The sequence below is a fragment of the Aplidium turbinatum genome, chromosome 9, assembly GCF_918807975.1.
Source record: "Aplidium turbinatum chromosome 9, kaAplTurb1.1, whole genome shotgun sequence".
Classification (NCBI taxonomy): Eukaryota; Metazoa; Chordata; class Ascidiacea; order Aplousobranchia; family Polyclinidae; genus Aplidium; species Aplidium turbinatum.
Genome location: NC_137480.1, coordinates 25,564,678 through 25,592,343, shown reverse-complemented (window position 1 = coordinate 25,592,343; position 27,666 = coordinate 25,564,678). Strand labels below are relative to the sequence as shown.

General features: G+C 38.9%; 1 protein-coding gene across 1 annotated transcript; it reads right to left on the bottom strand.

Moving 5' to 3' along the window:
* Positions 1-742: 742 nt before the first annotated feature.
* On the bottom strand, positions 743-18,283 carry LOC145776968 (carbohydrate sulfotransferase 9-like). The gene is made up of 4 exons (XM_082588221.1): positions 18,178-18,283; positions 11,085-11,276; positions 2,752-2,892; positions 743-1,150 (listed from the first exon to the last, which is right to left on the bottom strand). Exons 1-4 carry the CDS (start codon positions 18,264-18,266, stop codon positions 793-795), a joined length of 780 nt encoding a protein of 259 aa, XP_082444347.1. The 5' UTR covers positions 18,267-18,283; the 3' UTR covers positions 743-792.
* Positions 18,284-27,666: the final 9,383 nt, after the last annotated feature.

Sequence of the window (27,666 nt, the reverse complement as noted above, 5' to 3'; positions counted from 1 at the left end):
CGCTGACTGTCCCCTCCATCTTACTTCCTCTAGGCAACATATATCCACCCTTCTTTTTCTTAGTTCTTCACATATTTCAGTTCCTTTACCACACAAACTTCCCACATTCCAGCATACGATTCTAACACCATAATCTTTTTTCAATGTTTTTTTGTTTTCTCGGAACCCAGAGATTCTTCGCACCCCTTGCCCATCTAAGGGCTGCTGGGGACTAGGGGCCATTTTTAGCTTTTGCTGCATTTAAATAATATTTTGGAGCATAGATTTTCCAGCCGGATGCCCTTCCTGACGCTAACCACAGTTATTGGCGGTGGGCCTAGCCTTTACTTAAAAAAGTATTTCCTGCAAGGCAGCAGGATTTCTAACAAGTTTTAGCCAACCAGTCGAGGTTGTTGCCCGTGAGGTGGGACGTGGACCCACTTGTTAGTTTGGTGTGTGATCAAGACCAGTGTTCCCCGAGACCCATGGTGTAACAATCCATCGCGACTGCCCAGGGTTCAAAGGTGCTACTTGTACCACACACCTATTTGTACTTGGTACTGCTATTTTGCATTCATCAAATGCTGGCATTTGCACAATTCACAACAATCTAATCTCTTAGTGTAATTTTTTAAAAATCGATTTGGCTATAGTAATAGCATCTCCAGCTTATTCAAATAAAAATTTCAAAATTTAAAATGTTCACTTATTTTTTTGTTGAACAAATTTAATAAAAAAGTTAAAACAAAGTATCATTTTCAAATCTCTATATGGCGGTTACGTTCTAGTGATGACCTAATATGTTTCCTGATGTCATTTAATATATCCATGATACAGATAAGGATCGTAATTATAAAATACAAAATCATCTGCATAGAAGTTTCTTAATATTTGTACATGGTTCTCAGGTACTTGTTTATAATATTCAGTGGCCACTGGATTATGGCCAACTTTAGTCTTTATCATGCTGATATGAATGTCTTTTTTTGAAACGTTGAACTTTTGATAGTCCACCACATAATCCCACATGCGATTAGCGTCTTTGGCAAGGTCATCAAATCTCATAATGCAACTGTAGTTAAAGGCACAAGGCTGACATATATTCACTTGAGGTTTCCAGTGAGGATCTATTCTGTCGACTTTTCCTTCCACGTAATGGTCAACTATAAATCTGAAATGCAACCAACAGTTTGTATTTTACAAGTTTTCGCACAACATTTATGAATACCTTATAGAATTATTACAACACACCAATCACTTCTGTGGGCTTTCATTAGTGTCGTTTTGCTTGTGCAAGCTAAAATACAAAAAACTAACTTCATCATTTATAAAATCAATTTTATGAGCAAATTATTGCATTTTAAAGATATGCACATATAATACAATTTGGGTAGAGAGGTAACTCTTTTAAACCATAAATAGACATAACTAAGCAACAACACTACATTTAACATTATAAAAACAAAAAACAACAAGCGAACGTTTTCGGCTAGTCATATAGCCCTTTTCAAGCCTATAAGAAAAATACATTATTGAAAGAAATGCTAAAGAATCATATAGTATCACAGCAAAAAATATGGTCAAATCTAAACATTTGAGAAACTGCCTCGCTCACACAAAATGATAACAGAAAATTACACAGCGCAACGGGTCAAGTATTTCAGAGGTAAAAATAATTGATTGTTCAGACAAGGACTCAGGCAGATTATGCAAGAAAGACAGAAGCACAAGATAACTGAAAATTACACAGCGCAACGGGTCAAGTATTTCAGAGGTAAAAATAATTGATTGTTCAGACAAGGACTCAGGCAGATTACGCAAGAAAGACAGAAGCACAAGAGATAGTGGCACAAAATCAATTATTTTTAATTAGATTTGGATCAATTATTTTTACCTCTGAACTACTTGACCCGTTGCGCTGTGTAATTTTCAGTTATCATTTTGTGTGAGCGAGGCAGTTTTTCAAATGTTTAGATTTGACCATATTTTTTGCTGTGATACTATATGATTCTTTAGCATTTCTTTCAATAATGTATTTTTCTTATAGGCTTGAAAAGGGCTATATGACTAGCCGAAAACGTTCGCTTGTTGTTTTTCGTTTTTATAATGTTAAATGTAGTGTTGTTGCTTAGTTATGTCTGTTTATGCACATATAAGAAAACAAAGCAGTGCCACGACCTATATGTGGCCTGACCAAAATCACTTGAAAGCCTGTAGGATCAATTTGACCGTGCTTGTGCATCCTAGCGTTAAACAATCGATTTCATCAGCAAATTGCTACAATGTTATGACTAATTCATTCAAATGAACTTAATATCGTGTCAAGACTTCAATGGACCCCATCGGCCAGAATGACATCGGGCCCCTAATACAGCTGTGGTAACATGTAAACTTAATCTATATTTGCATTCCATTGATATGGAAAGGCGAGTTCTATTGGTTGCTTGTTTTTGTATTTGTTAATTAGATTGCAAATGAATCACTTCATTTGCAGCAAAAACAAATTTAAACGCTATAAATCTTTTCAAAACTGACACATTAAACTAAAGCACATAAAAAAACAAAGTCGTTATTGAAACGAAAACGCAAAAATACCAGCTGATGAAAAATTATCGAGGAATCTTCGTGGTTTCTGCAAAAAAAACAAGAGTTGTCTCCAAAACCAACTGCACATACTTTTCATAAGTGAACTGAGTGAAAGTGGCAACGCCTTTTCGTCACCTTTCTATGACGAATCTTTCTGTGTTTTCAAGTGCACTTTGACAAACTCACCTTACTAACTGCGAAAAAGATATTGCTCCACTTCTCATCACATCTACGTAGTTGAGAACTTCTTTTCGGTGTAAAGATGACAATTGTTTAAACGTTTTCAAAGCTTTGATATCTTTGTCTTCCATATTCATCAAATCTTCACTGTAAAATATAAAATGTGAACAAGGATGAGGATTCACATCAATAAAGCATCAATAATAAAGCAACAGTGAAGTCTTCACTTTGTTTGGCTTTGAGTCAAAATTAATTGCGGTTAAATATATGCAAAATCGTTGAATAAACATTTTCCTAATTTTTGCTGACGTTATCAGACCACTGCATTTGAGCAGGAACTGGCGCTGTTCGATCCATAGGCCTGACTGTTAAAAATGGTCGCCCCTAGATCTTATGAAATTAAATTGAACAACGACGTAATTTGCAGAAGATATTATTGTCATATCCGGAAAGATTTTAGTGATCATGGTGTTGACGATGGTTGGTTTGTTGGTTGGTTGGTTTTGAATTTGTTTGTTTTGTTTTATTATCTTTATCCTGCATTGCGGGAAAGCGGACTTGAGCGCTATGCATCGGTGTACGCCTTCCGACGTACACCTGACCCACGCTGCAGCCGACGGCAATGTCTGTTTCCGGTTGTCTACTCTATTTATGACTTAAATTTGGTACTACCCATTACTCGAAATCGATCACTGGGTAGAGGCAATTATCGTAAAGTTTCTTGCCCAGAGAAACAACAGCAAGTGCGGGTGGCTGGAGTCGAACACGCAGGCTCTCGACTGCGAGCCCAACGCGCTAACCACTCGGCCACTCCTGCCGACAATGTTTATCCTCGTACTGACAAAGCCTTGATAGGTTATTCACACAACGTTATTCCTGGTAGTTTCGCATACCGGTACTTGCAGAGGTTCTTGACGCAGGGCTGGTTACCGAGATTGGCAGAGTGAAGTTTTCCGATTGTTGAAGTGTTGTTGCCGAGAAATTATTCTATTCACTAGGTGCCGCTGAATGGAGAGCACCTAATCTTGCTCACAATTGGGTGACGATGATTTACCCAATCTGTTATCTTTATTGTCGTCTTTTGTTTCGTCTGATCAACCTACTGTAATACAGTAACGTGGTATTACAACGACTTTTAAAGTAAAGTGTAGGCTAAATGCTTCGCATGGATTGATTGGAACAATGTAGACTGGGGTGAAGACCATAGTTTATTAATAATACACAACTGCAAGACATGATAGGAATGAACCCCAGTAATCCAGTACGGTAGCCTACATTTCTAATCTTTCTTTTTGTTCTTGTATTGTTTATTATCGTTTTTTTACCAACTTATTACTGTTATTTGCGTTTTTTTGGGAAGGATGTTACATGTAGCCTATCCTTATAACACTGTTCTATTATTTTAGTACCCTTGAATGCCTTTCAAGTGATCTATTCATTCAGTTTGTTGTCACCTGATCAGCAGTTTAGCAAATGTGGAAGAGTCGTTGTTAGAATGGCTTTGCGCTAATAAGTGTTTACGATGCACAGACATTACAGATGTCACTGCCTATATTTAGTGTAAGCAGTGATATTTCTCCACCGCAACCCCCCATGTAACTGCTGCTCTGTAATCAGAGATGGAAAAGATGAACAGTTTTTATGATCTTGAAAATTAAGAATATGTGATCACATCGAAATGAGATCACCATTTCAACGTGATCGTAAAGATCAAGGTGGTGATCTTGAATCGTTCACGTAGTCAAGCCTCGTGCAAAACAATTTAGTTTCAGATCAGAGCAATCGAGCAGACGTTGCATCGTTTGTTCTTGTCCACATTTAGGCTACAAATGGTGTTACTTTTATTAAAGAATAGGTTACCGGTACCCCCAGTGGTGCATCAACGATTTACATCTGCCAACAGTGGCATCTGGTGGTGTTTGTGAGCAGTGGAGCTGCAATAAATAGTCCGGGGGTCGAAGCCCGTCGCTGAGTTTGCCGAAGGCGAACGACGTCGCGGGGGGTTGTCCCCCAGAAAAAAATGAAAAATTACATTAAATTTGGAGCGTTCTGAGCATGTTTTTACCCCAAATTTTGAAAAAAATGCATTCAAACATTGCTAAAAAGTTGATGTATTTCTAAGCTATAATTTGAAAAAACTAACAGTAGGCTATTGCTTTGGAGACAAACTTTACTAGTATTGAGCTTAGTCTTGACTAGCCTAGCCGTTGCATACAAGGTTCAAGTGATTTTAAGATGCCCTAGCCTTGACTAGCACTTCCTATAACCTGTTGAATACCCTAACTCTACAGCTAACACTTCTACATTCATGGCTCATCGCTACTCTGCAAAATCAAAACTAACTTTAAAAAGTCTGTAAAGTTATTTGATTAAGTAGGGCTGTTTTCTATGCAGCCCCAACAAATTCAAAAATTGCTGCAAAGTACCAAAAGAGGGAGAGCTTCAAGGATAATTTTTAGTCAATCAGAGCGCTTGAAATCCAGAATCTTGGACTGCAGAGCAGTTTGCCCAAAATCGGTGTGGCCAAACAAAACTTTTAATATTTTAACTTTCGATCTGCAATTCTTAACACTTTGCTCCTCAAAGGGAGGCCAGATTTGGCCCCCCCCTCATATTTCCTTTAATTATTTGAAGCACAGTAACGCCATGCACTTGGTTTTTCTTGACTTTTCCTAAAATTGCCAGGCGGATCTGATGATATTAAATTTGATGCTAAAAGTTGTGTAGTTTTCTTGTAAATTCAAGATTTTGGTGAATTTTTGCTGTTTCTAGCTAACTTCCAGCAAAGCGTGAAATGGATTACATTGCGATGACAAGCCATAAGCTCATAATTGCTTCGTGCATCGATATGCGCGAGCAGAGAGAAGCATCCTCTTGCTTTCTTTTGTTTGGTTTGACCCAGGCCACGGTTTGACCTCAATAATACAAAGCGCGTTATTTCTTATGCTGCAAAGAAAAGCCAGTGATCGCAAAGCTGTTAATTAGAAACAATAATAGCAAGCTTTTTTGCGTTATCAGCTCTACAAAGAAGAATAGCAATCCACGATCAAAACAGTAGGCTATGGAGGCCACAAACTATTCAAAACAGTTGTTTCAAGCAGATAATATTCATTGACGAATAAAAAACGTTACAATAAGAAATCTTCTCTTGGATAAAGACACGAAAACCTGGTTTCGAAATAAACGTTCTATGGAAATGCTCTCATTGACAAAACTTGCAATTGAGGAAATGTATCACTGCAAATGCTTTTGGGAGAAGCCGGAGAAATAGCGTTTTTGCAAACAGTAATTGTGAGATACACTCAAAATTATGAGATAGGCTCCATTTACACGTAGCAGCTAACTCGATGGCGTCCCTTCACTGCTTTATGTCGCCTACTTGTTGTTATGTCCTGTATTTTTGTTTCACAGTGCACTGTGTTTTGTTCCAAAGAGCGCAAAATAAAGATGATAATGATAAGATGATAGATGATAGATAATGATAATAAAATGATGATAATGATAATAAGATGATAATATAAGATGATAATATAATAGATGATAATGATAATGATGATAATAAAATATTACAAAAGATGATAATAAAATATTACAAAATATTTTGTAATGTAGGCCTACAAACAAAATGTACAATGTACACAATGTACATTACAAAATATTTTGTACTGTAGACGAGGCATAAATTTAGGCGTCACATAAGACAAACAACAAATCAGCTTTCTTCATCATTGATTCAACATCTGAATACGTTGCGCCAATGTATAAGAGGCCGGCTATTGTGAAGACCCGCCATTTATAAACGATCCGATTATACCAAAAGTGGGACAAACTAGTGGATCAAAGAATGAATAAATAATGCTGAGAAAACTAAATCTAAGTGACGAACAATACCGATGTCTTCATTTATCTTGGAAAAATGCTGCCTAAACTTATCAACAAAAAATACAGTAAATAACGGCAAGGATCCCGAAAGCAGAATTTGCTCGACTTTGGCATGAATTTAGTCAGACATCTACAGTAATAATTCCACACATACAATAACGGGCTCTCAACTGCTGTAAGATACATAATAATCAACCTGGTTCTGGGCGATTTGTGTAACAGTTTAGGGGAAGACACTACTTGAAATGATGCACCACACAAAAGATTTTCAATGAAGACTGAGTCTAAAAACCGATGTGGATAGTGCTGCACAATAACTTCAAGTTTAGGACAGAAGAGGCACAAAATATCACGATAAAAATAAAGACCTTGTGGGAAATTTTCGAGAATCATAACACGATGCAAATACCACAAACGCTTAGTTTGCATGCTGCTCTAAGCTGGCCGGCAACCACAAAGGTAGACAATAGCCTACAGGCAGTTTATAATTCGATAACAGCGCAATAAACATTATAAATACGTAAACCGACAATTTTCTTTTACAAACGTTTTACGTCTAATAGTAAATTTTCCCCCAACAATTTTTTGTGAAGCACTTGCAAACCACGGTTTTGTAAAATAATTCATCATTATTATTTTTTACTTCTCGGATATTGTAAAACGTCATCAGCAAAATCACAAAAAAAATTTCATTACTTCAATGTAGTAGGCCTAAGAATTTTTTATAGAATTGTAGCCACGTTGTTTCAACAAAGAAGCCATTTTTTAGCAATGTAAAGTTATAGAAAATAATTTGCAATCATGCAAATGGTTGGAAAGAATCTAGGAAGTCTTCTCACAATCTGGCACAGAATGATTATGTTTATTGTATCTCAGTAAAATGTTTTACGACAAACTTTGAAGCTTCGTTATAATCATTTTTATCTTTGAAGTCAAACGTTATTTTTTTTTTGGCCAGAAACATAATCACTGCCTTGCTGACGTTGTCGCTTTTACGCGTATTTTTAGTGCTTCAAACAATAAGGACCCAGTCAGCAATCCAGTCCTTTTACATTGATTCAACATTTGTAAACGTTAAATTTATGTAGATTTGCTGACTGTGGGTTATTTCACATTTCCTTTGTTTACGCATGTTCCTCAATTCGCTGTTGCATTATTTCGACGCTGGCTGACTAAAAATGTATTTTCAAATTGATTGACACAATCTTCAATAAAAAGTGAGCTTCGAACTTAGCTTTGTTGATGTAAATGCTGTATTTTTTGTGGATGTAATTTATGAGTCATGTTTATAAACACCCGTAAGCGAAATGACTTATGATGTGGCCTGCATGATATTTGTGATGCGACTTGACACAAATCCACAATTTCAAAAGCACCTAATTTGAACTTAGAAATTTCAGATTATTTCAACAACTTGTTCAATTGTCTTCTCTCTACTAAAAATATTCATACTACAAACTCAATTGTAGACCTAAAATACACAAACGAAGATGTAAACAGCTATTCAAGCAGGCTAAGGTGTTACTTATGAGAAATTTGGTTCCATAAAACTAGAAGCTAGCCATGAGTTTCGGAATGCATTAGTTTAGGATAAAAATGTAAGACAACAAACGCAGTTTTGTTTTTTTCAAATTCGTGTAACACTATTACTCTGATTGTAACTATTTTAGAATCAGTGAGTAGCTTACAATAAGATTTGCTCGCAAGTCGTAAATTCTAATCAATGCAATGATTCGGCACACCGCACACACACTTCGTGCGTTCGATCGAGCTCTTTGTTATTTAGAAGTTTGCATGAAATCGGATTAGCACGGTTAATTAAAGGCGGCAAGTTAAATCAAAATTGTCGTTTTTGGGTACCTTTGCAAAAATTGAAATATCAAGTTTAACATATAAAATTTTAAAATAATGAGTTTTCAAACTTATAGACAAATGATTTGCTTTTACACCAGTGCAACTTCTGTTGAAATAGCATCAGCGGATAACACGTAACAGCTGATTGAATTTGATCCAAAAACGGCCCCCCCTTGAGCAGTTAATTTCCAAAAAAACGTTGAAAAGCAAAGGGTTAAGTGAAAAAAGTAACCGGGTCGGACAAACACAGAGAAAAACATATTTTCCCTCTTCTCGTTCTTTCAGGTGGGGCTGCAGCCCCATGGCACGAGCCGCCACTGTCTGCCAATACCATTTTTTAAACAGTTGAGGTCAGTGCGGTATTCGTAAAAAATAGCACAGGGTATATTGTCAGATTTGCCAAATTGATTAATAATACATAACATGCTAAATAACTAATCTTTATTCGACCAAAGTTGGACGAGAGGTACAAAATTGTTTACTTTTCTATATATACATTCCAAACAGCCTTCCGAGAGGAATCTACATCTTTATCCTCTTTACAAATTTTGGATCTAGTATCCTTAGCTGATTGGTGGTTCAGCAGCCAGGATCTTACATATTTTTTAGCGGTAAATTGAGCCACAGGTGGTCCATTGCAATTAATAGACATCAAACTGCTCACATTAATTCAATGAACAAAGATACTCTTAAACCTGCGATGATTGATTGAATTTTTATCCTCGGACTGGGAAAGCTTCTTACAAAGCTTAATCCTGACACAGTTTCGCATACTTGTAGAGGCTTTGAATCATTGACGCAGGCCCGGTCACCGAGATTGACAGAGTGAAGTTTCCGATTGTAAGATTGTTCATTAAACTGAAATCACGTTCACATTCTGCTGTCAAACATTCGAACAAGATAAAGTTGAAATAGCTGTCAAGAAAGGCTTCAAATTATTGGGCACAATTACAACTTTTTCACTTAAGTCTCTCATCAATGTCAAAGCCTCTACAAATTCTTCTCACCTCTGCTACTCCATGGCGCAAATTTCCTTCGATTATATTTTGAGGTTGCAAGTTTGCAATATCAACCAGTAGCTGACCATTGTCAGTGTCGGCATTAGCGCAAAGTCTAATTTGCATTCTGGTAACAATGCTCTGAATGAATTGATTCGCATTAATTGGCACCATTTTAGAATTCTGTATCAGAGGAATATTTCTGTACGTTAAACTATCCTTCACTGTTAATATTTAAGGGCATTTATGACAAATGGTACCCTTACCCCAAAAAATTTCAACAAAAGGTTTTTCACCTGATTTGATTAGTATTGGGTGTCAGTATTGACATATTCAAAATTTTAAGGAATCCCACTTCAAGAAAATGGTTATTTTCAAGATGGCTTCCAAGATGGCCGCCAAAACATTAACATAACAGTAAATTGGCCATAACTCGGTCATTATAATTATGACCAAAACATGTAGTTTTGGTGTCTATATTTAGATTTTCATACCCTGTAAGGTCAATGAGACCATTCTCAGAATTGTTGAATTATCTGATAGCCTATTAATTCATTATGGCAATCCGAGATGGCCGCCAAAACAATTAAAAATAAACATTAACAGTGTATCGGTTTTTAAAAAACCCGGTGAACTTCTATATATATTTGAGTAAACTAAGCAGGCATAAAGAGTTCATACGATATGGCCATGTAGACTCTTGACATAATCAGCGTAAAGAAAGCACATGGATCAAGTATTACTAAAGCTTATCGCTGTCACTCTCGATGTCATCGTCTGTAATTATGTGATTGCTGTATGTATGAGCTGACACATGAACCAGTTTGGCATGGTCCACATGTCATTGTTCCAAGCGTGCTGTGATGGCTTAGCATCAAATCTTATTTTAACGAAGTCCACTGTACCAACATCGCTTTTTTCAGGAGCATAGAGCTCTTGAAATAAAGTATCTTCAACCCCTCCGCGATGACATTCATTGACTTTTTGCTTTCTCTCTCTGATCCCTCGTTCTCGATACTGCTCACGATATGAGTGATCACCCTTTGGCGAACTTCTTCCGCTTGTAATCCAGGTAGCTACTCCAACTGACTCGAAAGCGGGTTATTCGGATGAGTCGTGCTGGCCAGAATACATTGTGAAACTCTCATTGTGAAGCGAGATTTTCCATGAAAACGAAAACTGACGCATAGTGCGTGACGCTTAAAATCGGCAAAATAGTCGAATGCGCTATCACTTCCGTCAACTAAAAAATAAATTGACGGTGCTAGCCTCAGCGTCAACAAAAAGTTGGTGCCGTCAAATTGACGGCGTCAATTTTGTCACTGTGTTTTATGCATCCGAGTTTTTGTGTGTTCTACTTGGGTACACGGCATAAAAACTCAAAAGTCTAAAACAATTTAAGCTTTTATAAGTGACTTTTTCCACTGCGATAATATAGGCGAGTTTAATTGGAAAATCTCCTTACGATTATTTCAAGAAACTCAGAGTATCATCTTCATAGCAAGTAATTCACCACCAGAAAATATAGAAGTATTTTATGACCTCATAATTTATGTTGTAGTATTTTGTTGCGTGATTATTCATATTATGATGATTCTTTTATACCTTCTTCCCACGCCATGTAGATGTCCACTTGCTTGCTGGAGAGCAGCCGGTTTCCCAATCCGTTCTCGGAAGTATGTATCGTTTGCTTTTAGTTTATTGATGTAAGCTGATACAACTCTTTCCAACGGATGACGTGATATTAGAAGTGACGTGTACGTGTTTGTCCGTAAACGAGCTTCTTCCTCTGTTAGCCTGCAAGATAAAGTAACATGGAAATGGTGAACATTAATTGTGTTTAGATAACGACAATATAAAACTATGAATTAGTTAACCTGTACAAATATCCCTCATAACTTGTCGTTGTGGCGAGCGTCAACATGAGGAAAGTACGAAATCATTTACCAGAGAATCAGCAGATGTGCATATTAACCCTTAGAAGGTTGGGCTCCTGGAGTCTTGCTCAATTTGGGGGGGGGAGTGGCTGTCGATTCTTCTTATGCTTTAGGAGTAATATCTCTGTTATTTTTTAAGGCACGGTTTCAAAATGTGGGATTCACTTTGTAAAATTATTCACGCTGAGCATATCCGAAAACTAAAACTATGTGAATTTTAGAAATGCTCATATACGTTGAAATGTTGAGGTGACTTATGACTGTAATTGTAGCGTGAGTTTACACATTATTTTTTGGTAGAGTAATGAAGGACATGCATTGCAATGTTGTGATTAAAACATTTTTACATAGTTTTACATAAAGCCAACTTCCTTCACGCTGTGAAACAGTTAGGAAGGCCAAATTAATTACTTTCATCCATCTGGTGGAAAAATTTTGAACAATAGAATATGAAATATTTCAGAGGATGTCCTGAAAAATGCCTTATAGGGCAAGGTGGGGCGTGTTGTCACAATTTTTACAAATCAGCATATATCTCGTTCTGTGCCAATTTTATCGAGATGCTAGATAGTGGGTGTGTTGTCACAGAGCACGGGGCGTGTTGTCACAAAATTTCTGCACATGCTTTATGATTAAAACATGACAGATACCAATAAAAAATGGTTTTAATACAGGCGGAATGATTAAAAAAATATGCGAAATGCAAAGAAATTAATTTACAACATATTGGTAAAAAGTTTATGCCCATTTTCAAAAGCAATAAAAATGTCATCTTGAGAATTATGTATCACTATCGAATAGCCTATATACAGTGTTGTACGCGTCAATGAAATAAATTGACGGTGTCAGCGTCAGCGCGAATTGCCTAAAAATTTTACGGCGCAAAGTACTGCGTAAGCTCTAAAAGAAATTGACGACGTCAGCGTCAGCGCTATTTTAGCCAGGGTCTCACACAACGGAAGTATTCGACTTCTAACGAGTTTGGTTTTTGAGACTGTTTCGAGCTGTGAAAGACGATTTCGTCTTTTCTCGACTCAGATTTACCCAGGATACGATAAACAAACTTGAAGCTGCATAATTGGATAGAGGAACAGCTGCCACAGAAAAAGATTGTTCATTGCTATCAGTCAGAAAGTCAAAAGGTCAAACAAAACTTAACTCTCATTGTAAAACGAGATTTTCCATGAAAACGAAAAATGACGCATAGCGCTTGACGCTTAAAATCGACAAAATAGTTGACGGCGCTATCACTTCCGTTAACTAAAAAATAAACTGACGGCGCTAGCCTCAGCGTCAACGTACAACACTGCCTATATATGTATATCATTTATCTAATATTAATTGTTTTTTAAAAAGCGTTGTATTTTAACAAATACGCATATTACCTCGTTGTATGAGCAAAAATATTTTTTTATGTTTCTGAACATCAAAAATGCACACCATGGGGCGTGTAGTCATAGCTGCGACAACACGCCTCGTGGTTTCAACAACCATGTGTACATCTTTACTTGCATGTCTTATCTGTTTGGTATGATGAAAAGAGCAGGCTTAAAGCAAACGAATGGTATCTTTCCTGGTCAGTTATGAACATATGATCATACCTTAGTTTGCCAGACCATAGTTTAGTTATAAAACCTGATTTTCCCCAAAATTCAATGGCACTCCTCATAATTTTTGCTGTTGTGACAAATTTATTAACCTTCACTGCCTGTACGAAAGAGAACTGAAAACTATGTCTTCCATTGAAAACTCGTAGTTATACGCTTGGGTTATCACATGGAAATCGTGCTGTGACAACACGCCCCTGTGACAACACGCCCTACTTTGCCCTATCTCTCAATTTATAACCTTTATTCGCTCAAAATTTCAGCTCAATAGAGGTAAATAAAAGTTAGGAAAAGCCAAGAAATCTCGTAGTCGCAGCCTCAGTGGTTTTAGAGATACAACTGTTGATACAAAAAAGTTGAATTGACAGCAGCCCCCCAACCTTCAAAGAGTTATGTTTCTCGGCAGCTGATTTGTAGCAAGAATTGACAGCGATAGACACCGTGTTTCGCCCATGAAGCTGGGCTCGTCAGTATCGCACCACTAATTCTGCCACAAGGGTATTCGACCGCCGCTTTACCATTTAGCTACGATTGTTACGTCTAAGCTTGTTACGATTTCCATGTGTGTTACGATTTCCATGTGGGTTACAGCTGTTACGACTTCCATGTGTCAACATTACCCGACACTTTTCAAAACTATACTTTAAAAAATGTAACCAAATTCACAACTTTTCTACTCGAAACTCGACCAACCTAGATTACTATTATTATCGATACACAACCACAAAACTACAACGCTCAATAAAATACTCTGGCGCAAAAATTTGGAATAATATATCAGATGAAATTCGCAAATCCTCATTCACAACTTTTAAAAGAATGTACAAAAAGAAAATTATTGACTCATATTAAACAAATGCTAAATTAACCTACTAATCAGTTTTTTGACTTCTTATCATCTTGGACAGCTTCACCGTTATTTATGTACTATTATCTCTTTGTCTCAATTATTCAATTATAATTATCATTGATGAGTTAAGGGTGGCTGCTTGACTTGAAGACCTTGAACGGTCACTTCGCAGCCTCCCGCTGCTGTGATGCCACCATCATTTTTTACTCGTTTTTTTTTTTTATTGTAAACTTTTCAACAGTTTTACTGTACATTGTGTTTTGATTTATTGTACATATTTTTTTGCAGCGGCCAATAAACAAACAAACAAACAAACTAAGCAATGTTCAGTTCAGTTTGTTTTTATTTTTAACCATCACAACAAAAAACAATATATGCCAAACATAATAGATTGAATCCTGATCTAAAAAAAGGTGAAAGGGCCAAAACGCGGACATAATAGCGTGCATACAAAATACCAATACAGGACCAAGGGCGTTGACTGGGGGGGTCTAGGGGGTACTTTTGAACCCGGGCCCGGAATATTTAGGGGGCCCGTATTTAAAAGATTACCCGCGACTTCCAACATTATCAATATCTTAATATAATCAGATCTAAAGGAATTGCCATCAGAGGTTAAAACAATCACTTCAGCCGTCAGATTGCAAAGTACCGGGCCCCCTTCAGGGTATAGTGATTTTCCTAACCACGATATTTATTTTCAAAAGCACGAAATATTTTTCTTCTCCCACTCTTTAATTCTGAATATATATATTTTTTAGTGGTAATCACTTCTACAGTAGCTACTTGCGCCTACTTTACAAAGAATTAATTTCAGCCGAAAACTCCTACAACTTTAAACATACCGACGAAGATCGTGATTGAGAGCAAGGTTTTCGCGGATTAGGGAGAAATCTCTAATGCGTAATAGCGCAGTTGGAGAAATTCGTGGATACAACAAATCTTTGAGAATATAATGATATATAGGCTATCGGTATATAAATGATATTCCTCGTAATTTTCTACTTTGCACGGCATGTGTCCTCCTCATTTTAACAGCACATTAATAAAAGTTTGTACACAACCTTTATATTCATAACATTGTCGATGAAGGGGGCCCGAAAATAAACTGGTACCGAGCCCGAGAAATCTTGTCAACGGCCCTGTACAGAACAATCAGTTAAAGATGTGGCCACGATCGCAACACCTTAGTAGAATTTTTAATTAAGAAAAACAAAAGAAATTTTCAAACATTTATATAAGTAGGAGAAAAAAGACAAAATTTCTTTCTTCGTCGTGCGAACTAGGGTGGCTCTTAAAATTGAGTTTTTGAATTTTGCTTGGGACACCCTTTCAAATGGTGAGGTTGTCAGAAAAAATAACTCTTGCAAATTTTTTTTTAATTTGAAGTTGATTTAGAGGTGGCCCTCCCCCCCTAAAGTTCTGTGCCCTCCCTCGAAATACCAAATCTGCGTAACTCGAAAACCACTTGAGCTAGAGATACAGTTATTGTGTTAAAAGATGCAGAAAACATGGTTTTTTATCTGCTTTCTGAACATTGAATGCATCTATCTTGAGTAGAAACGCAGTTATTTAGAAAAAACGCATTTGACCAAATCTTGATTTTACAACCTTTTTTGTGACCACGCAACCGTCTACAAAATTTCTTTTTTTTTGTCTTAATTTTTGCACCTTAGAGGGAACACTGGTAACGATATTCATTTCAAAATGTAATTCTGGTCAGTATCATACTGGAAGAAGCGATATTATTGACAATATTTTACATATTGCCTTGCGTATCGTGACAGGATGTCTGCGACCTACACCATCGGACAATTTCCCTGTCCTTGCAGGCAACCAACCAGCTGAGTTTCGTCGCGAAGAAGCCATCCTGTCTCTTTCTCGCCGCACTACGAACCCCAACCACTTGCTCCACTCAAATCTCTACGAATCTGTGAGCGAGCAATCGAGCATCCTCGGCAACTGAAATCGAGACACCCATTTGTATGTGACGCACAACTCCTGATGAAAACCGCTGAAGACCAATCCATCAGCGCGGCTACCTGGGAGGACAGCAAATGGAGCTCAGAGTGAAAGAAGAACTCCTCAAGACTCTAAAGTTGTATCTCCGACACCAGCCGCCATCCAACCGGAATGGATAATTTGCCAAGGAAGGCCTGGGTGCGGCTCAACCGCCTGCGTACTGGGCTAGCCTACTGGAGTCAGACAATTCCGCTTCAACATGCACAAATGGGGGATGGCTCCATCCGCAATCTGTGAGTGTGGCAAAGAGGAACAAACCACAGACCACACCATCTGTAACTGCACCAAATGGTGTGCGTGGTCTGCTTGAACTGGATGACGAATCAATGGACGAATCAAAGGATTGCTGCTCAACACCTGCTCAAGCATCTAAACAGCATCGCCACTGCCCAAGAGTGGTAAAAGACAGAGCCCTTGACCCCTGGAGTAACAAAGAAGGTTTAAAGTTTAAACGAAGAAGAATAGACAATATTGTTCTTGTTGGAATTTGGAAACAGTTTCCTGTGTTCAGTAACAACTTGCAAAAGAAACTGAAGTTGGTACTCATCTTCAGTTAAGATTTTGTTAAAATCCTGGATTAGACTTAGAGCAACTCCTCTCTCTGCTCTGTCATTGACTACTGAAAGTCCCTTCGCCATGTGTAAAGCTTGAATAAATGCACCATCTTCAGTCCAATGAGCAGGATCCTTTGAAAGTATAATTATTGCTTCATTTTCACCCAACACCAACAGCTGAAGAAGCCATTTTGAATTAGAGGTGCAATACTGATCTAGACCCTTATTGCTAAGAAACGCATCTACTTTGATGCTTGGTCTCCTTGGTGGACGTTCTCCTGTTTCATCTAACATGGTTGCCACCATTAGCTTTTTACTTTCCACAGACAATCGAGAGTCAAACAAGGCTAGACCAACCATTTCTTCGGACAGATACCATAAATGCATACCAAGCTTTTTGCATAAATCGCCTTCGCCATCCAACAAGTGCGATGCATAGCACCTGAAGCTTGAAAGCGGATTCCACGCTCAGGAGTTTCTCCAAGGAATATGATAAAAAACGGGCATTTTAGCTATGCATGAATGCATAAAAGTTTAGGAATACTTATTTCGTTTATTGCTTTACCAGTTTTACAGGTTAGTTTATGAACTTTGTTTATTGAATAGCTTGGGCCACAATACTTGTTTAGCACTGTTTTGTGCTAGAATACCGAAAACAGGTTTTTTCTAAATAACTGCTTTTCTACTCAAGATAGACGCAATCACTGTTCAGAAAGCAGATAGGAAATCATGCTTTCTGCATCTTTTGACACAAAAACCGTATCTCTAGCTCAAGCAGTTTTTGAGATATGCAGATTTGGTATTTTGGAGGAGGGCGCAAAACTTTAGGGGGGGAGGGCCACCTCTAAATCAATTTCAAATTCAAAAATTTTTTGCAGGAGTTATTTTTTCTGACAACCTCACCTTTTAAAAGGGTGTCCCACACAAAATTCATATTTTTTTCATTTTTTGCCAAATAAGAGCCACCCTAGTGCGAACCTTTGGGTTTGTGCTTTCAATGTACTTTTTTTTTTAGTTGAGAGTACCTTCCAGTGTCACTCCAAGGTAGACCGGGTTGGGGGCAATGTTTCAGTTCTGTTCCTGACAAGGAGATTTTGAGGCCCCTTGCAGCTCTCTGTTTTTGAAGTGGAAAAAACAGTCGTTTCTTTGAAAGGCTAGCTTTAAGATGAAAGTTTATGTAATATTGTGTGAGGGACTTGGTGAGGTTTTGTTCTACAGCAACAAAGGTCTTTTTCTGTGATATTAAGCAAAAATCATCGGCGTATACAAACCGCTCGGTGTGTAGATCTATCGGCTGATCGTTGGTGTATCGGTTATACAGTAACGGTACTAGAACACTTCCTTGAGGAAGTCCATTCCGTTGACGATGCTAGCGATTTGTTTTAGAATTCAAGACAATTTGAAATCCTCTATTGTGAGTAACGTTGCTATTAGCTTTGGTACCACATCATCTTTGGACATTTGCAAGATCATTTTCAGCAGGAAACGATGCTAGCTTTGTCATAGACCAAAGATTGATGCCCAAATGCAGCACCAGTAATCACCCATTTCTAGAATCCGTCTTCAATATAGTATTGTGTTAGGCACAGCAATTGACTTGTTGTTGACCTGCCAGATCGAAAGTTAGCTTGTTGCAGAATGATGTGTGGTTCAACAGCAAGTGAAAGTAGGCCAAGAATTAAGTACGGTACCTTAAATTAAGTTAATTAGGTGCTAAGTTTTACGTACTCTGTAAAGCAGTTGTTTCCCCACTCCCCACATACGTGTTGGTCTGTCCACGAATCTCTTTCTTTGAAGGACGTATCCATCTTAATCATTACTTTCTGCAACGTTGTACTTGCGACCTAGAAAAGAAAGCTATTATTACAACACAATCAGCAACGCTGATATGCTTTTGGTCCAGCCATGAGATAATTTTAGTGACGGCACTGTTTCAGGGGACTAGTATGTCGAAAGTAACGCAGTTATTTGCTGCTTAGTCATTTTTAGGTAACAGCCTACGTTGAAGTTATAAACTCACTTTCGGGGTTTCGCACATGATCAGTTTCAATTCATCACTGAACTTATAATGATTAGAATCCAAACTGTAGTTTTTTAGAGGCATTTTCTTGCACTCCTCTTGCACATGAAGCACTCGACTGAGGTAAGGTTCTTCACACGATAAGTTGTGAATTCCAATGCAACTTCCGTTACCTGGAATAAACAAACGTGTATTCAATTCTAAAGCTAGATAAAAATTGATTTAAACGCGCTATATTTTTTAATTCGAGCACAATTTTCCAACTGCCAAGGAAAAGACGAAAGTGTGTGCAAAGTTTAGCTTAAGAAAAATCAACTTTTTTGCAATTTAAATGATAAAACGCCAAGAAATGGCTTCCATCAGTAAGTTAGCCTGCTGAGCTGATAAAACCACGTTCATGCTTGTAAAGCCTTTATTTATTATTATTGTCAGACACAGCTGTCCAATGTCCATATCCAACACAAAACAACGAAATAATACACAAACTGCAAAGGTCACAGAGATCCACTTTGGATGTCGTCAGTTTAAAAGCTCACTAAATAGGCTATCTACTGTTACAAATTTACATACAATGAGCGTTGGAAGAATTGAAAGTATTCAGAACGACAAAAATAAAATATACAAGTTTTCGAACTTAGCTGACTTCATCAGCTTATTATATCGACATTAATCAATATCAAGGCAAATAATAGTCAAGATTGTTGTCAATTGATTGATTGAATCTTTATGCTCGGACTGGAAAAGCTTCTTGCAGAGCTTAATCCTGGCAGTTTCGCATACTTGTAGAGGCTTTGAATCACTGACGCAGGCCCGGTCACCGAGATGACAGAGTGAAGTTTCCGATTGTTGTAGTCTTGTTCATCATCAGTCGTCATATCCGCTTGCGGCAGATTGCGCATCAACATGACTTATTTGCTTCCAAGAGTGGCGATTTTGAGCCAACTCGCCCAGTGTCGTCAAGTTGAGTCCGGTCCATGATTGAATGTTGTCTTACCATCGTTTTGGTTGTCTGCCACGTTTTCTTTTTCCTTCTACTTTGCCTTCTGTGCAAACTTTGCTGATTCCGAATTGTGATCTTTTAGTGTGGCCGAACAGTTTTAAAACTTTTGATTTTATTATTGCTGCAATTGGATGTAGTTTTGTCATAGTTGAAGTCTTGTTGCCAGGGAATTATTCCATCCATTAGATGCCGCTGAATGGAGAGCAATCCTTAACGTGCGATGCTCGAGTGCACACTCCGAGAGTCGAACCAGCGCTGCTTGATCTTGAAGTTTCTTCGTTCCAGAAGTCACGCGCTAACCAACTGAGCTGTCGGGGTGACAAATTAATATTCTAAGAACCTAATCTAGGCTTTAGGTTAGTAAAACTTTAACAAGTAAAAAATTGCATGTTTTCAGAATAGGACGATAGTCTGATGATGATGTTTTCGCCTTTATTTCCGGAGATGACCAAAAACATGATTTTTGTTTTAAATGAGAGACGGCTTTTGTTTTAAATGAACTCCTTTCTCATCTCAGGATTCAGAATCCAATGGTAAGACATGATCAAGATGATTGAGTGAGATATGAGATGCATTAGGATGGCCACAAAGTGACTTAATCTAGTGGTTGCTGATGATGATGATAATGGCGTATGAGCGATCTTTCCAGGCTAGATTGGAGGGCAGGAAATCTTCAGCCACTCAGCAGTCTCGTCGTCCAGGATTCTCAGACCATGCGCACCGTGTGGAGGCCGGTGGGTTAGGCAGTGGTGGATGAGATGGTCTGCGGTCTGTTCCGTGGCACCACACTCAAATTCTGATGAAGGAACCAGGCCCAACTTGTGCATGTCCGAACGAAAGCGGCCGACGCCAGTTCGCAGGCGGTTAAGCCTGACCCACGCAAGCCTTGCGAGGGACATCCCTGGTGGACGGGGATCGGCGTCGAGTATGAAGTCACGGAGCGTAGAGGTGTGATTTTGCCACTCCGTGTTCCACATGTGGTTCGTCCAGTGTGCCGCACTTAAACCAAGTTCTTCTGCATTTTTAAGGAGTTGTTGTGCGGCAGGCACAAAGGGGCGTCTTGATTTCAGCCGCTGCATTATAGGTTGTGGTCTCTTGAATGTTGCATGGAGGAGATGGTCCGGGTCCAAAGCGCGGCGAGCGAGAGAAATCGTGGCTCCTATACGGCGTACCTCAGCGGGTTGGATGCCTGCTAGGATGGGTAGGTAGTCCGTTGGAGTGGGACGCAGGCATCCAGTCACAGTACGCATTGCGTCGTTGATGGCGGTATCAATCTGGTGGGTGTGAGAACTACGACACCAGACCGGCGCGCAGTACTCGGCGGTGGAATGAACAAGGGCTAGGGTAGCTGTACGAAGAGTTTTAGCACCAGCTCCCCAGCCGGAACCTGCCAATCGCCTCAAAAGTGCGACGCGTGTAGATAGTTTTTTGCGCAGTGACTTCAAGTGCCGGCGGTACGTGGGTGACCTGTCCAGGGTTATGCCGAGGTATGTAGGTTCGGCACAGTAGGACAGACGTTCCCCATCAATCTTGATGTTTATCTCACGCTGTGCCTCCCGGTTGTTAAGGTGAAAGGCCGCCGACAATGTCTTTGACTTGCTGAGCTGTAGCTTCCATTTCTGGAGGTATGCTGATAGTGTTTGCATGTCTTGGCTGAGGTTCCTCTCCACTGACTGCCAGTTTCCTGCTGAGTGCAGGGGTGCCAGGTCGTCTGCGTAAGCATATTTCCTGGAGATGGTGGAGGCAAGTCGTAGGTGTATATGTTGAACAGGAGAGGAGCCAAGACTGAGCCCTGTGGGACGCCGTTTTTAAGTCGGCGTAGTCTGCTTCGATGACCGCTACCGGTTGTGAGGGTAAAACTGCGGTTTTGCACAAGTTCCATCATCATATGGGCCATGTGTCTGTCAGGGAGCAGACGGAGTAACTTGCAGGTAAGGCCGCTATGCCATACGCTGTCATAGGCAGCCATCAGATCAACAAACACGGCGCCAGCCTTCTTCTTAGCCGAAAAGCTGTCCTCAATGTCTTGGGTCATAAGTGTGACCTGATCTACGGTTGATCGTCCGTGTCGGAAACCAGCTTGTTCACGGAGGAGCTGCGGATCTATAATTGATTCGACACGGGCGTAGATGAGTCTCTCGAGGATCTTGAAGGGGATGCAGAGCAGTGAGATTGGACGGTAACCTCTTCGGATCCCCTGGGGGCTTCTTCGGCTTAGGGACTGCAACCACAAGGGCTCTTCTCCAGTTTCTGGGAATTCTCAGGTGGCGCAAATAGCAGGAAAAGAAATCTTTTAACCAGGACTTTAAGGAGGCAGCAGCATGGAGTATCAACTCCGGGCATAGGTGGTCAGGGCCCGGGGCTTTACCTGGCTTTACAGGGTATGTGCTGGAGGGCGGCGGAAAGTTCCTCCGGGGTGAACTCACCCGAGATGTTGTCCCCGTCTGGGGTTGTTACCCTCCAGAGGTCCGTCATTTCTTGCAAGACGGATCTATCTGATTCACGGTCTCTCGATTTGTATTTTCCGTTCTCCACCAGTTGTGAGGCGATGGAATTTGCTGAAACGGGACATTGTTGACGAGAGGCACGTGATCTGCCAGTTAGGTTGTTCAATGTACTCCATGCTATGCGGCTGGAGTGCGTGAAGTCGATTGATTCAACGGCTTCTGTTCAGCGTTCCTTCCTCTTTAAGTCCAGCCTTGCCAGCAGAGCTGTGGCTGAGCTGTTGGTGTCATTGCCCTGAGGGGTGTGGAGGAAGTCGGAGTAGAGGCTTTCGCACTTCTTATCCCAGCACGGTATGTAGGTCTTTCGTCGGCCGCGGGAGATGGATTGTTTTGCCGCTGATGTTATTGCATCACAAAAGTCCTGGTAGGCTTCTTCCACGTTGTTGGTGTGAGGGGATGGGAGATACTGTGTGGCTTCATTGGTGAGGAGGCTATAGTACTCCCAGTTAGCCATTCTGAAGTTCCATCGATTAACCCTATCTTAATACGACAAGGGGTCAAATGAGGACGCCCCACTCTAGTAGTGAAATATTTCACAGAAGGAAATATGCTAGAAATGTGAAATTTCTTGACTTTTAGTTTTTATTCTTTGTGAATTTTTTAAACCTACCCTGGTCTTTTTTCTACCTTCCTGCCCTTCACAATAAGCATTTGAAGCGTTTAGAACGAAAAGTGACTAAGTCACAAAATACTAGTAAGGAGATATTGACATGTATAGTTTTCAATTGCATTGTAAAATCAAGATTTAAAAGATTTTTTTGTTTTTACCATATGTCAGTGTCTACAACCCCAATTTAGTTCTGATTGCACAATTAATTAATTTTTTAGTTGAACTTGTCAAAAAATATTGATAATATTCTTTTTTGGACTTACGCACTTTTCTTCAAAATTGCTGGACTTGGGCACTTTTAGACACAAATGATGGACTTAAGCACTTTTAAGTGTTCTATTGGCCTAACAGAATTTGTCATCTCTTACTCCAGATATTACTGTAAAGTAAGCTATTTAAATATATTTCTTCAAACCTCGTACTAATATGACATTGGAATAATCTGCAAAGAATTATTTTGGGTTAGAAATATCTTGAAAAAATTAGGCTGGTAGCACATAATAACTGTTACTGGTAATTAATGGGGTAAAAAACAGGTAAAGTACAGAGACTTCCCCACCTGCATTGGCAATGTACAGTAGAATAATAATTGGGTTAGGCCTACTAGACTACATAATAATAATTGGGTACACTCTCAAAACTTTCTTCCCTTCATTAGTAGTGTAGTATAGAAGTAAAGAAGACTGGTAGATAGGCTAGGACCTTTACAGAATAAGTTCTAAAAATAATAGTCCAATCTAATAGGCTACTTAATCTTAGGTTAAGTGTAGGCTACTTCATTTCGTTATCTGCTGGCACCAACACTCCATCGAATAGCCTAATCATGTCCCATGAATATTGAAGTAGGCTATGCACTGCTAAACTTCTTGCAAACTGGACCTGTGGACTGCTGAATTTGATTCGAAAGCAGTAGGCCTATAAATACTACTGGTATTTGATCCTTATTTGCAAAATATCTAGGCTACAATTAAAAGCTGATAAAAACACTACCGTTTTTAACACTACCAATGATCCTTATCCTTCACCTACCCTACCTAAACCAGAGGCAGTGTCCCAGTCTAAATAACCGGTATCCAGCTAATGACTTTATATCCTCTAAAATGGAACCCGATCAAAAAGCAAAATAAAAATCATGTCACGTGGTTAAATGACTCGACGCTATTGGTAAGAACGGACTTAGCTACTTTTAGAAGAAAAAATTACCTTTCCGCTCAAAACCTGTATTCGAAAATGATGGCTTAGCAACCTTTATACCAAACTATTTTGTGTCTGGTGACAAAGGACAATGAAAGCAATACGTTTTTGTACTTAACTCAATTCGAGTGAAAATGTGACTTAGTCACTTTTCGTTCTAAACGCTTCATTTTGTCCCAGGTGGCTAGACATTTTCATGAAACTGCCTACATTACAGCAGTTAATTGTCGTGGGAAGTTTTTCTCCCGCTGTGTGATCCAATTATCCAATATATCGTTTTAAGACATTCGTTCTAATCCTACCCCGAGGCGTTGCTTCGGCGCAAAAGCGTAAAATAGGATTGTGGGGTTTTAATTACAATCTTGTGTGTGTTCGAACAATGCCCTTAGAATTGCGACTGCTTTCCACATTTCGCTGCTTTCCAGATAGAATAAACTAGTTTTATTCAGAAAGTCTGTCCCTGATATTTCGTCGCTGCATTTCTACTTTGAATCAACGTAAAATGCTTGATCATTATTGTAACAATATGTTGCTTACTTTGATTGTAGCCTATCGCACAAACTACAAATCAAACATTACGATTTTATCTTTTTATGTGCTCTACCCTTGTTCGACGACATTGCCGAAGTCATAAATACGCTTGTTTCGTAGAAGATGCTGAAGCCCAAATTTAATTATTTTTGATTTGATTCTTTTTGATGCATGTTGTATTCCCATAATCATAACAAAATTGCTCGATTATTTATTTCACAACGCCTTATCGCACCTTAGATTCTTGTAAGTATATTCACTTATATTTATCTCGTAGAGCGTCGATACAATATAATATAACACCTGTCATGCTACATACATAACGTGTTTTGTCAGCACCACGGTGTAATGAATTCTAGGTCATTGATTTTCGTTATGAGTTCATAGCGTCCCTACAATAAAGATTGAAGAATGAGAGGTAGTTCAAGCGGTCCCATCATTGCTAAAAATCATTATACGTTTCACATATTTGTGTAATCGGTTGTAACCGCCAAATTATGCCAATTTACTGTCATTCAACCTATTTAGACAAATATAGATGAGTTTATATCGGACAGAAAACAAAGTATCCTGCCTCATTTTAATTTCTTTGCGCAAAACTTATAAACTTTACAGCTATTCTACGTCATTTTGATGTCTCATGGCACTTTGTTATTTATGAGATGAAGAATACTTTGAATAAGACACAAAGCGTTCCTCATTATTGCGGCAAACTCTTGAATTATGTAAAATCGTAATGATGAATTCCTCTAAAGGTGCGATATAGATTATCTGCAACACGTTGGCAGTATATTTAGCTCTGGGAGTACTATGAGCAACTGTCCAAATAAAACGACATCTACGATATGTTAGTATGCTAAAGACCAACGTTGCGTACAGGAGTAATGTAGAAATGCACATAATACCTTGGCGATATTACAAGTCAGGTTACATCATTAGGCTATATGAAAAAAATATGTTTTATGGCCCAATTAATTTGATATTGAAAAGGCCAGAAGTAAAGTAACAAACTTCGGAGCATAACCGTAGGATTTAGAGGAAATTCGGACTATGAATATCAAAACTAACACATTAGCGAACATTTTATTCAAACGTTTCGAAAACTGCTGTTTTCATCGTCAGTCGAAAGTAAGAATGAAGCTATGTTTTTACAATGGCAAAATCAAGCGAAAAATGCGATATAGTAGTTGAGTCACCTCGTCTATCAAAATCAGTCACTCAACAACGATTCAACATCTGCCAACGTTGCCTGACCAGGAAGAGGAGCGAATGTCGGTGGTTGTTGACCAAAGAAGTAGAGTGAAAGTTGTTTGGAGTACCAAGCAACCATCAATAAGAGGAAGACAAAACTCTTCTAATGTGGTGCACAGTTTACCAGGAGTAAAGCGCGATTATCAATATGCAACGACGTCGTATAATGCATGGCATTTCTTATTTACAGCAGAGTTGATCTCAATTATTGTTTCAAGCACCAGCATATGTATACGAGAGAGGCTATCGCGAATATCGGAGGCTCAACGAACATCTTGGCATGCTTCACATGTTCAGCAAACTGATGCCACGGAACTAGAAGCATTCATTGGATTGTGGTATATTAAAGGACTACTCAAGCGAACATTTCACCGAATTAACATTGCTTTTCCCATTTATATGGACATCCTATATTTAGTGCGACAATGTCGTTGAGCTGATTCAAATTTCTGTCGCCAAATATTCGTTTTGATGATAAAAGCACAAGGGCCAATCGCTGGCAAAGTGACCGATTTACAGCAATCAGAGAACTTTTCCAATATTTTACTGGAAAAGGTGAAAAGATTTTAATACCAGAAGACTTCCTTTCACTGGATGAGACTTTGTTTCCATCCCGCGTTGGTGTGTCCTTCAGGTAATAAGCTTCAGGCAAAAAATAAGCCTGCTAAATATGATTTGTTGCTAAGAAGCATAAATAGTGCGCGTAAGTCATTCACCTATACCGCCATAGCTTATGCGGGTAAGCCAGTAGGTGTACCAGGACCACACTATCTGACTTCCACTATGGAATATGTGGAAGTCAGAAGTTGGTAAACAATTTGGACAGAGTTTCTTCGCTTCAAGGACGAAACATATCCCTTGATCGCTTTTACACTTCACTTGATTAGGCAGAATGGCTTTGGAACAAAAAAATAACTTTAGTTGGTAAATGGCAAAGCAATAGAAAAGGGGTTAGCGAGTTAAAATCTCTCACTGATTGGGAAGCCTTCAGTACCAAAATTTACTGGGAGGAGTCGAGAAACCACATTACCGTTACGTCGTACGCAGTAAAACCAAAATCTACCGGTAAACGCAATGGGCTGGTCTTATCAACCATGCAGTCGATCCTTGGAGTAACCAAAGATGACGGAAAGAAAAAAACCTGCAATAATCAAGCTCTACGATTTTACCAAGGATGGGACTGATGTTGTCGACCAGAAGATGGCATATTATAGCGTCAAGCCGAGGTCAGCAAAATGGACTGTGTCTGCATTTTCTTACCTTTTAGACGTTGCGCGGGTCAATGCGATGACCATTAGTTACTTGAACCGCGAGTTGTCCTTTTCACAAGCCAAGGGAGACGAAAGTTTTGTGGAGGGGTGGCAGCTAGCCATGTCATTAGTCAAACCACACATGTATAGACGATTGGATGATGTACCTATTCTACGTGGGTCACTCCGCCATACAATGTCAACATTATTGGGACGAAACCATAGATTAACAGCAAACTCAAATTTTCTATTACCAGTGGTTTTCATAATGAAATATCGGGCTATCATAAGATTTGTTCTTATCATGTTATCGTTGATTATGGGAATAGATATTTTAATCACAGTATTTGGTCATCACCGTTTTATTCAAAAGCGGGGTATTTTTCTATCTATAAATTGATCGAAATATTACTTATAAAGCTGCGCGGTTCAATTTCATTACCATTACACTTGACAATGCTAACTTACTACACTTGCAATACGGTCTGTTTTGTACAATATTTCGCACAAGTCATATTTTTTTGTGACTGGAATTTCTTGTCTTCGAAGAATTTGATAAGTCAGTTTTTCTCAATGCAATGACGAGCTGCATGTCTTCATTTTCAATAAACAGTGCCTGGATGACATTATGTGTTTCCATTTTCGCTGATAGGCATTACTTTCACAGATCAAATGTTTGTACTGTTTCAACGTCTGACGACGGTGAACCGCTGTAAAGCGGCCAATATTTCCTGCAAAAGTTTTGCGTAACAAAAAAGCATTCATACAAGAGGAATGCAATTTGAAACAAACGCATGACTTTCTTAGGTTGTATCGCAACACCGCTGAACGTTGTATCGACATAGGCAAAGTATCTA